Here is a 12651-nt window from a genome sequence, read left to right as displayed (position 1 = left end):
CGTGCTCGGACTACCGTCTCGTGTGGGCGGGGCTCGCCCTGTCTCGCGCTCAGTCGCGGTCCACGTCTTGGCATTTTAACAACCTGCTGCTGGAGGACGAGCAGTTCCTGGGCACGTTTCGTCACTTCTGGACCGGCTGGAGAAGGAAGCGGGGAGGCTTCCCCTCCTTGAGGCCATGGTGGGACGTGGGTAAGATTCACGTGCGTACCTTCTATCAGGAGTATGCAAGGGGATCGACAAAGAGGCGGAAATCCAGGGTCGAGGAGTTGGAAAAGGAGGTGCTCGACCTGGGGTCAGCCTGATGAAGACCCGACCCTGCGGCTGGTGTACAGAGAAAAGAAGGGCGCGCTGCAGGACCTGCAACTTGTCGGGTCCCGGGGCGCGTATGTGAGGTCGCGGATCCAGATCCTTACGGACAAGGACCGCGGCACCCCCTTCTTCTACTCACTGGAAAAAACGCGCAGGGTACGTCAGCAGCTCCTTACGCTGCTGGCCGATGACTGGTCCCTCGTCTTGGATCCAGAGGAGGTTCGGGCCCAAATCCAAAGCTTCTACAGCGCTCTCTTTTCTCCGGATCCATCCAGCGAGGATGCTTGCAGAGTTCTGTGGAAGGACCTGCCGCAGGTCAGCCCGGAGGGTGCCGGTAGGCTTGATACCCCTATAAGCCTGGGGGAGCTGACCGGCGTCCTCAACAGCCTGTCCGGGGCAAACCCCCAGGGCTGGACAGGCTGACCGTGGAGTTCTTCAGGGCGTTATGGGACGTCCTGGGGAGCGACTATGCGGGGGTCCTGGGGGAAAGTATCGCAACCGAAGAGATGCCCCTCTCATGGCGCAGAGCCACCATTACCTTGCTGCCAAAGATGGGGGATCTGCGCCACCTTAAAAACTGGCGTCCGGTCTCCCTCCTCAGCACGGATTACAAGATTTTCGCCAAGGCAATGGGGTTGCGCCTTGGCACCGTGCTGGACCACATGATCCACCCTGACCAGTCCTACATAGTCCCGGGCCGCACAATCCATGACAACATTCATCTGGTCCGGGACCTGGTCCATCATTCCCAGAGGGCTGGTACGTTGAGCGACTTCCTGTTCCTTGATCAGGAGAAGGCTTTCGACAGGGTGGATTACAAATATTTATTCGGGACTCTGCAAGCATTCGGGTTCGGGGTGCAATTTGTCGCCCGGATCCGACTTCTGTACAATGCCGCGAAGTGTCTCATTAAGGTTAACGGGTCTCTGACGGCACCCCTTCGCTTTGAGAGAGGAGTGCGTCAGGGCTGCCCTTTGTCTGGCCAACTCTATTCTATTTGCGTGGAGCCTTTCCTGCGCCTCCTGCGGAGGAGGCTGTCAGGATTGCTCTGCGCGGGCCGGGCATTGGGGTGGTCCTTTCTGCTTATACTGATGACACGCTCCTCATGTTCACTGACCCTGCTGACCTGCAGAGGATGCGAGAGTGCCAGGCTGTGTACTCCGACGCGTCCTCTGCCCGGATCAACTGGGCCGAATGTTCTGGACTCCTGGTCGGTCGGTGGCAGACGGATGCCCTCCAAGAGGAGCTCAGGCCTTTCACCTGGAGCAGGACCAGCCTCTTCTATTTGGGAGTCCATCATTGCCCGGCTGAGGAATCCTGGTTGGCTAACTGGCAGAAGCTGGCGACCAAGGTCGCCGCTCACTTGAGACGCTTGACAGGACTGCTCCGAGTGCTGACTGACAGGGGTCGAGTTCTTGTCATAAACCAGCTGATAGCCTCCATGTTGTGGTACCGGCTGGCCACTTTGACCCCTCCCCCTGACTGTGTCAAAAAGATCCAGAGAATGATCGTAGAGTTCTTCTGGGACAAGGGACTGCACTGGGTCACTGCTGAGGTTCTGAGTCTCCCGCTTAGGGAGGGCGACCAGGCGCTGGTGTGCCTTCACACCCAGGTGGCAACCTTCCGCCTTCAGATCCTGCAATGATACCTTTACGTTGAGCCCCCTCCATGATGGTGTGCCCTGGCGACGCATTTCTTCCACCAGGTGCATGGCCTGAATTATGACATGCAGCTCCTGTTCATAGATCTGCAGGGTCTTCGTTACCCTCTGTAGGCGCTGCCTTCTTTTACCAGCTCAAAGTCTGGAACATGGTCGCCTCGCGCTGCAGCTCCACCCCCCCCCCCGTCAGGAGTGATGACTGTCGTCCACTGCTCAGGAATCCGCACCTCTACCAATACTATTTTGAATGACTGGCAGAGGAGCGAGCTGTGGCTGCCGGGGTGACCAGGATCTGGGGACGTGCTGGGTGGCGGAGGAGTGGGCTGGATGACACCCTATGAGTTAGCACAACGTGCAACGGTGGACGTCCAGCTCGCAGCCAATGCCATCCGAGACCTCAAAACGGCCATGCTCGGACCCGATGGCATTCGTGGTTTGGAGGACGCGCAGGTGTGTGATGGTATCCCGTCTGGGCGAACCCCTGCCCGGACGGAATTCCACATTGGTCCCAGGCCCCGAATCCTCACTCAGGGGCCGGTGCCCCACAATCAAAGCCGCTTCACGGAAATACCCTCCGTGCCTTTTCGCACTGCGTGGAGGGGTTTCCTGGACGGGCTGCTGCCTTCACCTCCTTACACTCGCCCGTCGACCGGACACGCCATGGCGTGTCTTGTTGCCGTCAAGCAGCGGTGGTCCCTACATGAGGTCCCTCTATGGGGGAGTCCTCCCCCTCAATCTTGGGGACTGGGGTGGAGGTTGTTGCATGCAGCAGTGCCGTACAATCACCGCGGTATTGCACTGGTTCACGGACTCCCAAGAAGCCTGCCATTTGTGCGGCCTTGTGGAGTCCATGGACCATGTCTATGTTACATGTTTTAGGCTGCATTCCCTTTTTAGTTTTCTAACCAACCTGTTGCTGGAGTTTTGTTTGCACTTCAGCCCCACGCTCCTAATCTACGGGCACCCGGTGCGGAGAGGGGCGGGGAAGGCAGAGGACCTCCTTGTGAACCTGCTCCTGAGCCTGGCGAAGCGCGCCATTTATAGGTCCAGGCAGCGGGCAACCGAGGGGGTTGTCTGGCCAGACTGTCTGCCCCTCTTCTGCGGCTACATTCGTGGCCGGGTGTCCCTGGAAAGGGAGCATGCGGTGTCCACGGGCACCATCGAGGCCTTCCCTGCCCGGTGGGCACCGCAGGGGTTGGGGTGCTTTATTGACCCCTTTAACTGCACTCTTATTTGATGTTTTTTAAGTTTCCGTTGATCTTTGTTATGTTTGGGCAGTGCCCCTAACAGGAGCGGCCCTTTTTTTGCTTTGTCCCTCAGTTTGTTTTCCTTTCTTCTGTTTTGTTGGTGGATCTCAAAAGAGTGGCCAATCCACCTACCCTGCACATCTTTTGGGGTGTGGGGGCTAAATCCGCGCAAACATGGGGAGAATGTGCAAACTCCACACGGACATTGACCCAGAGCTGGGATCGAACCTGGACCCTCAGCGCCGTGAGGCAGCAGTGCTAACCACTATGCCACTGTGCTGCCCTTAATGGATGAAAATTGATTCCATAACATTCTAGCTACCACACAAACTACAAACAAGGAAGAATATTGCAGCAACTCCATTTCATAAGCTCATTGCCTACTCTTCATTTGCGGCAGGTGCCACCAAATACCGATGCACCGGTCACTCTCACAGCTGGTGTCTGTGGGATCTTGCTGTGCACAATCTAACTGCCATATTTGCTCAGATAAAAGATGCCTGTCCTTCAGAGGTGATCAGTTGGATTTGAAATGCTTGGAGATGTTCCAAAGGTGTGAAAGATAATGTACAGCGTGAGTTATTGCAATCAGAGTCACCAAAGAAGCCACTCGGGTCGGTCAAAATTGAAGTTACAAAACACTGTGTAACTTGTGGGAAAATGTAAACATAATCCAGGTACGCTGCTGAAAAACATGTCCAATTTAATTCAAGGGATGCATTTTCCACTTTATAGTCAATGGATATGCAGAAATTCAAATTAAAGGGGCTTGTTTTGTGTACGATGGCCTTGCACATTCCTGCTCCGTTTCACAAAGCTGCAAAGCTTCCATCTGGAAGGGCAAGGGCAGCAAGTGCATGGGGACACCACCTGCAAGTTCCCCTCCACGCCACATACCATCCTGAGCTGGCACTTTACCACTGTTTGTTCACTGTCGCTTGGTCGAAATCCTGGAACTCCCTCCCTAACAGCACCGTGGGTGTACCTACACTACAGAGACTGTAATAATTCAAGGCAGCCGCTCACCATAACCTTCGAATCATAGAATCCATAGAAACCCTACAATGCAAAATGAAGCCATTCGGCCCATCGGGTCTGCACCGGTTCTCTGAAAGGGCAATCCACCAAGTACACTCCCCCTCCCTGTCTCAACTTCCTTTATCTAACGCACACACACCTTTGGACACTAAGGGCAATTTATTATGGCCAATCCACCTAACCTGCAGATCTTTGGACTGTCGGAGCACCCGGAGGAAACCCATGCAGACATGGGGAGAACGTGGAAACTCCACACAGACAGTGACCCAAGGCATTGAACCCGGGTCTCTGGTGCTGTGAGGCAGAAGTGCTAACCACTGAATGAAATTAAAAATACCACACTGAGTTCACCTGTTATATAGCTTGTTAAAGATCTGTCACAGCAACTGTTTTCAGGTTCTCCCCAGGAAACCATGGTAACACGGAATTCATAGCGTGCGGCTGGCTGCAGGTCAGTCACAGTCTGACAATGAAACACAGCAATAAATGTCACTGAGAATTGGGAGATAACAGCAAACATCACAACAAAAGGACTTCGTAAAAAGTTAGCATTAACAGTGTGAAAAGTTGGCCGACTAGTATATAAACAAGAAATCATAACACTGTAAAAGTGAGATTAGCAATGGCTAAAATGCTTTCTGTAAAGATTTTCACAATGCAATTGGATATCAGGGTATCAGTGGAGATACTCTGTAGAAAGAGAAATTGAATGCTTATGTTTTAAACATGGAGTGAATTCATAAAACAGCACTCATAAACTCTGCTGCAAGACATCTGGAATCTAGATGAAATGTACTTCATCTTTCCTTGGTTATAGGATGACCTACCTCCTTCACTGAGTTCCTCTTTAATTTGGCCCATTCCTTTAATGGTCCACAATGTCAGACCCAATGATTGGACTGAATAGCCTGTTTATTAGCAAGGGAATATCTGTCTCATATCCCCTATTGTTTATACATACACACAGACAGCCCCCCCTCCTCTTTACTCTAACCTGGTTATTGTATGAGTGCAGAACTGTATATTAGATGGTGACTGAGGTGTCACTATCGACATCTGGCCTTATAAATAAGATGGAATGCAGTAGGATGGAATGCACAGCCCTGGCTACGACCCAGCTCTTAACATGAACCATTTCCTCTTCATTCTCTGGTTCTAATGTAAGATATGGAACCTTTTGGTTATGACTGCTGAAATATGTAAAAGAACAGGTCACATCCCATCTAGTTTCAGTCTTCAATGTGGAGAACTATGCATTTATGAATGGCGATATTTGGAAATTTATTCTTGGTGATGGGGCATGTAAAACTATTGGAACGGGTATTTTGATTTAAATACTCTTTAAATAAAGAGGAATTGTACGTCATCATTCTGCTCTTGTTGAAGTAGTAGATAATTTGTCGCATTGTATCAAAATGTTGTTGTGAGAAGAGTGAAGATTTTGCCTAGGATGTATCTTTACATCTGTCAAGGTACACAAGAGGTTAAAGGTTAGCTGTACTCCAATATGGCAGACCCCGATTCCAACCTGCTCAGTTCTGGTTTTAAAAGGTGCAGGTCTGGGGCAGTTGTTCCAGGAGGTGGGTGGTCAATTTAAATATTATAACAAGAATGAGTGCTGAATTTGTATGGACCATTTTAAATGTAACTCTTAAAGCTTAAATGCCTGGGCCTCAGGTAATCCAGCAATGGAAAGGAGGCGAGATCTGTCATGATCCAGGGGTTAAGTGCCTTTAAACTTACTGCCTGCCTCCGAACCTCTCCCTGGGGGGTTGGGACACCCCACCCCCTCACCCACATGGGATAGGAGCTTGGGCTACTGGCTTTACCAACCTCTTCTCCAGGCCTTCACTGCCTGATGGGAAGTCAAGCCTGTTGATCAGGCTGAGTTCCAGGGAAGAGAACCTGTCGGCATCATCACACAAACGTTGGGGAGTTAGAATTCCACAGTGTCTGGGGAAAGGTCAATCCTCTGTGTTAACCACTCCCCCACCCTGGCAGGTTATGGTAGGTCTAAAAAGTGAAAATTCCTGCCTTAATCTGTAAAGTGTTCAAAGGAAGAGTGTGTGTGTGTGTGTGTGTGTGTGTGTGTGTGTATATGTGGTGTGTGCGTGTGTATGTATGTATGGTGTGTGTGTGTATGTGGTGTGTGCATGTGTATGTATGTATGGTGTGTGTGTGCGGTGTGTGGTGTGTGGTGTGTTGTGTTGTGTGTGTATGTATGTATGGTATGTATGTGTGTGTGCGGTGTGTGTGTATGTATGTATGGTGTGTGTGTGTTGTGTGGTGTATGTATGTATGGTATGTGTATGCGTGTGCGCGCACGGTGTGTGTATGGTGTATGTTGTGTGGTGTTTGTGTGTATGTATGGTGTGTGTATGTGTGTGTATGGAGTGTGATGTAACCTGTGTGTGTGTGGTGTGTGAAAAGTGGACAATTATTTAAATTTGTTTCTTGGACATTTGGTGGGAAAATATTTCTCGGTTTATCTGCAATTCTACAATCAATGTCATGCCAAATGGCTCCTGTGGAGGGCAAGTGATGGAAAGGAACTCTGACGTGAGATTGAGTCATTTAGAGCAACCTATTTTATTTATTCGAGGAGATAGTTGAGCTTTTCAATGACTTTGAAATCCATACTCTGCCATTGCTCTAATTACGTTTAGCTATCTAAATCTTTGTTATCTAAAGTCTAAGTTGTAGTCAAGTGTAGCATTGATTCTGTCATCGTCCGAAAGAAAGAGGCATAGTTATGAGCAATTGATGACACCAGTAAGGTCAATGAAAGGGAAGAAAATTGACTGTTCACTCCATGGTCAGGCTTCCATGAGCATTTGGGTAAGTCAGTGTACTCTTGGGAACACAGAGTGGAATTTTCCACCCTCGCGGTCCTGCTGTAGCCGACCCCCGCCACACATCCACCGATGGTGGCACAGGCGAGGAATCTAAATCACCATTGCCTTTGGCGGGACTGGAAGATCCCGCCAGTGGCCCTTGGCAAGCCACTTCCCCCATGGGAAAATCCACCATGGGGTGGCTGGAGAATGCCACCCAAGGAGTGAAGCCTCAATTATGGGAGTGATATGTGATAAGGTTAAGAATGTACCTTCTATGTGGCGACCAGATAGAGTGAATCATCCGACCATTGTATACCCAGCCCAGATCACATCGACAAAGGGTGGACTGTCTGCTCAATCACTTCACCGTCCAGGTGAGGAAGGCTGAAATCTTACCAAGACCCCAAAAACGTATTAATTATGCTGAAGTGAATTACCATTGAGGTTGTTAAGGCAATAGTGAATGGGATATCTTGAATGGTTTTCCACTTGGAGTTTCGATTCACTGGATCATGATGGTACATTTCCACAACATACTTCTTAAACACCACAGAGTAAGGCCTGCTCCAGCTCAACACGACAGCTGTGGGGCCCAAAGGATATAATATCAAGTTCTTCACTCCTGAGGGGCCTGAGGGAGGAAAAATAGTTCCGAAATTAGGAGTCTGTCCACCGTTAAGGGGACTTTTATGAGAAGTAATATTAACCTCTCTTCCATAATTAACAGCATAGACGGGTGAGATTCTCCGTTTGGGAGACTCTCCCACCAGAGGAGAATTGCTGCCGATTTACATTTCCCCTGGGTGCGCAAATCATGAAGTCCTTCAGTATTCCTCACCATGCAAATTTCTGCATGGCGAGGAATAGGTGGGATTCTTGAGGGAATCCCCTCGCACCGCAAATCACCCCTCCACCCGCATGCCACAAATCAGCCCGCAACTCTCCCAGGTCACAGATTAGTCCCCCCCCCCCCGTCAAAAATCAGCCCGCACCCTCCCCCGGGTCACAAATCAGCCTGTCCCTCCCTCACCACGTCCATTAGCTTGGAGTTTTAGCACTGAAGAGTGACACACCCATGAAGGGAGATGAATGAATCAAGGCTACACCTGTTTTGTGGAAGCTGTCAATCACTGGCCACTACTAGAAATGAATGAATGGGTTAAAGCTCCTGGATCTGATAGGTTTAAGCACAGGTCACAGATGTTCTTGTTCCCAGGTGTGGACACGTGGTGCTTCCAGGTAAATGTTTGTTCACTGCCCCTGTCTGTACTGCTCTCTAGGTTCCAGACAGGGTTCTTTTTTCTGAGGGGTTTGTGGGGGAGGGTCCCTCTATTTAGGGGTCTCTGTGGGAGTTCCTTAGGGGGTCTCTGTGGGAGTCCCTCTATTTAGGTGGCCCCTGTGTGTGTGGGGGGGCCTTCTAGTTAGGGGTTCCTGTGTGTGTGGGGGGGGTCCCTAGGTGGGTCTCTCTAGTAAGGTGGCCTCTTGGGTGAGTCTCCCATTTTAGGTGGTCTTGTGGGGGGCGGAGGGGATTTGTTAGAGGAGGGATGGGCAGGTTGAGCATTGTCAGGGGGAAGATGGCTCTTTGGGGGCAACTCCCTTTAGAAGTTATCCCCTTGGCCCACAGCGAGGTCCACCATGTCAGGCTCACGTTTGGTGAGATCTGTTCTGATTCCCGCCCAAAGGACCGGAGAATCACGGAGGGCCGAAGGATAGAGTGCCCGGCCCGCTAAGTGGATGCACCAAGAACCATTTGCATTCATTTACCTCCCGTTGATGCTCAGGTGTGAACCCCGATCCCGCTGCCAGCGGGTGGCTGAAGCATTGTGATCGGATCTGCACCCGTCAATGCCCTGCGCTGATACCAATTTTTGGATTCAATGCCGCATCGTGGACCCCGCTACTGACAGCGGGTGGCAAAGAATCCAGGCCCAAGGGTAACTGAGTTGGATAAAAACCAAGGAACCATGGAAACACGCAACTTCGTCAGCATCTAAACAGTGGTTTCCTGGTCTAAGGATGGGGCCACAGATCTGTAGCATGAATTCTCCAATTTGACAGAGATGTTGGAAATCATGAGGGGGGCGGGACAGAGTTGCTAGGGAGAAACTGTTCCCACTCATTTAAGGATCAAGAACAAGAGGGCACAGATTTAAAGTGATTTTCAAAAGAAGCAAATGCGACGTGAGAAGAAACTTCTTCACACAGCGAGCGGTTCGGGTCTGGAATGCACTGCCTGGAAGCATGGTCGAGGCACGCTCAAGTGAGGCACTGAAGAGGGCATTAGAGATTATTTGAATGGAAACAATGTGCAGAAGTATGGGGGAAAGGCAGGCAAATGGAATTAAGTCATAGTGCTAGCTTGGAGAGCCAGTGCAGACATGATGGGCCAAATGGCCTCCTTCTGCACTGTAACAATTCTCCGATTCTGTGACTAATGTTCCCTTCAAGTGAGCCATGTTTGTAGTGTGGGACACAAAACAGAACTTGGACGCGGGGATCTTCAGCTGTCGAACCTTCCTATGCATTAGTGCATGACACAATACCCGCCTGGGTCCCCGGAATTTAGGAGATGAGGGATTGAGCAGAACATTGCACCCTTCATTGTTTGGTTTACTAGGTACATCAGTGACCATACCTCATCAGCTCTGAGACTCTTCAGAATGCCCTGAGGCCATGAAGGGTGCTACATGGAAAGAAGGTGAGGGTATAGCTGGGGTCCCACTGAAATACGTTATGACATGGGGGTGGGATTCTCCGACCTCGTCTGTGGTTGCTCCTCTGTGAGTGAGAATGGAGAATTTGGTGCCCCAGCCAAGACTCCATTCACTTTCCGCAACGCTGGAGAATCCCAGCCACGAGTGAGGATTTCGGTGGGTATTTACAGATTCCTAAATACTTACTCAAACCAAATGTAAGTGGGAGAGAAGGAGGACCGATAGCCGGACCATTTTTCAAGTAGACCACAACCTGGTAATATGCCCCAGGCATTAGATTTCCAATGATACTACTGCTCAGATTAACCTAATAAAACAAAAAGATTAATGTAAGTAATGCATATTTTTCTATTTTGAGATATACAGAAATGCATCTGATAATTCACTCACTCCTAACACCTCTAAAATAGATAGAACATAGAACATTACAGTGCACAGGGCGAAATCGCTGGCTTTGAAAGCAGACCAAGGCAGGCCAGCAGCACGGTTCGATTCTCTTACCAGCCTCCCCGAACAGGCGCCGGAATGTGGCAACTATGGGCTTTTCACAGTAACTTCATTGAAGCCTACTTGTGACAATAAGCAATTTTCATTTCATTTCATTACAGGCCCTACGGCCCTCGATGTTGCGCCGACCTGTGAAACCACTCTAAAGCCCATCTACACTATTCCCTTATCGTCCATATGTCTATCCAATGACCATTTGAATGCCCTTAGTGTTGGTGAGTCCACTACTTTTGCAGGCAGGGCATTCCACGCCCTTACTAATCTCTGAGTAAAGAACCTACCTCTGACATCTGTCCTATATCTATCTCCCCTCAATTTAAAGGTATGTCCCCTCATGCTAGACATCACCATCCGAGGAAAAAGGCTCTCACTGTCCACCCTATCCAATCCTCTGATCATCTTGTATGCCTCAATTAAGTCACCTCTTAACCTTCTTCTCTCTAGCGAAAACAGCCTCAAGTCCCTCAGCCTTTCCTCATAAGATCTTCCCTCCATACCAGGCAACATTCTGGTAAATCTTGTAGCCAACTGGGTTGGCCAACTCCCGATGTAAAATGGAGAACAGCAAAGGCTGCAGGGAAATTCAGCCAACACAGGCAGAAACACAGCAGGTGCAAGTTACTGTGTATTAAACTCTGCAAAAGCCCAGACAGCATCGATACAATCAGCCATCTGCATAATAATGTAGCAGCTATCTACATACTAATGAGCGATCCCCAGGTACAATCATAGACCATAAGACATAGGAGCGGAAGTAAGGCCATTCGGCCCATCGAGTCCACTCCACCATTCAATCATGGCTGATTTCAACTCCATTTACCCGCTCTCTCTCCATAGCCCTTAATTCCTCGAGAAATCAAGAATTTTTCAACTTCTGTCTTAAAGACACTCAACGTCCCGGCCTCCACCGCCCTCTGTGGCAATGAATTCCACAGACCCACCACTCTCTGGCTGAAGAAATTTCTCCTTATCTCTGTTCTAAAGTGACTCTCTTTTATTCTAAGGCTGTGCCCCCGGGTCCTAGTCTCCCCTGCTAATGGAAACAACTTCCCTACATCCACCCTATCTAAGCCATTCATTATCTTGTAAGTTTCTATTAGATCTCCCCTCAACCTTCTAAACCAATCGAAACATTTGGGATAAACAAAGCCAAGCCAGACTCTTCAGCGCCAGCAGGAGCCAACACAAGAGAGGTTAACGGACACCTCAAGACCGGCCATCGATCAGGGAACCGCTCCAGTATTGGAGAAATCGAACCAAGCGATTGGAATGAAGTCCAATCATTTGGAACCAGGTACAGGGTCCGCCCCGAAAGGCGGGAAGCCCCTGGGGACTATAAAGTTAAGCCCCCAAGTTCAAATCGTCCTTCTTGACAGGGTCACTCAGCAACGCGAACCAACCCTTGAGAGTGAACTGTCCAAGCTGCCGCATCACTGAAGTAAGTCTCAAGTCGACACTCGCTACGAGATAGGCGCTCCGTGCTACCAGTCCATACCGGCTTTGAATCCCGCAGTTTCAGAATCCGAACGAAAGGCCATTTGTTCCCCTGACCTGGTGGGCCAGTCCGAAGCTAAGTATAGGCCTGTTAGTTGTAGAAGTAGCTTAGAAGCAGAATTTATGCATGAGTAGCGATTTACTGTGTATCATAAATGTGCTTTGATTTGAATCTTACTAACTGGTGGGTTGAGTTATTGATCATTAGTTGAACGTGAACCTCGTGGCGGTATCATAAAGATTCCTGGCGACTCGAGAGCAAAGGTTATAAAACAGAGCCAATTGAACCAACCAAAAGTTAGCAACAATCTCCTCTGCACTCTTTCCAATGCTTCCACATCCTTCCTATAATGCGGCGACCAGAATTGCACGCAATACTCCAAATGCGGCCGCACCGGAGTTTTGTACAGCTACAACATGACCTCATGGCTCCGAAACTCAATCCCTCTACCAATAAAAGCGAACACTCCGTACGCCTTCTTAACAACCCTCTCAACCTGGGTGGCAACTTTCAGGGATCTATGTACATGGACACCGAGATCTCTCTGCTCACCCACACTGCCAAGAATCTTACCATTAGCCCAGTACTCTGTCTTCCTGTTATTCCTTCCAAAATGAATCACCTCACACTTTTCTGCATTAAACTCCATTTACCATCTCTCAGCCCAGCGCTGCAGCTTATCTATGTCCCTCTGTAACTTGTAACATCCTTCCGCACTGTCCACAACTCCACCGACTTTAGTGTCATCCGCAAATTTACTCACCCATCCTTCTACGCCCTCCTCCAGGTCATTTATAAAAATGACAAACAGCAGTGGCCCCAAAACAGATCTTTGATTATACAC

At 49.6% G+C, this 12651-nt stretch overlaps 1 protein-coding gene across 3 annotated transcripts in view; it reads right to left on the bottom strand.

Annotated features, from left to right (window-relative positions):
- The window catches only part of ptpro (protein tyrosine phosphatase receptor type O), a 273680-nt gene that overhangs the window by 98332 nt on the left and 162697 nt on the right, over window positions 1-12651 (bottom strand). For all 3 annotated transcript variants that reach the window (XM_072471710.1, XM_072471711.1, XM_072471712.1), the window contains 3 exons: window positions 9992-10112; window positions 7529-7722; window positions 4606-4717 (listed from right to left, as the gene is read on the bottom strand). In XM_072471710.1, coding sequence (XP_072327811.1) covers window positions 4606-4717; window positions 7529-7722; window positions 9992-10112 — 427 coding nt within the window. The remainder of the gene's footprint in view (window positions 1-4605; window positions 4718-7528; window positions 7723-9991; window positions 10113-12651) is intronic.

Source organism: Scyliorhinus torazame, chromosome 13, assembly GCF_047496885.1.
Source record: "Scyliorhinus torazame isolate Kashiwa2021f chromosome 13, sScyTor2.1, whole genome shotgun sequence".
NCBI lineage: Eukaryota > Metazoa > Chordata > Chondrichthyes > Carcharhiniformes > Scyliorhinidae > Scyliorhinus > Scyliorhinus torazame.
The sequence above is the reverse complement of the archived record's forward strand: the minus strand, read 5'-3'. Positions and strand labels throughout refer to the sequence as shown.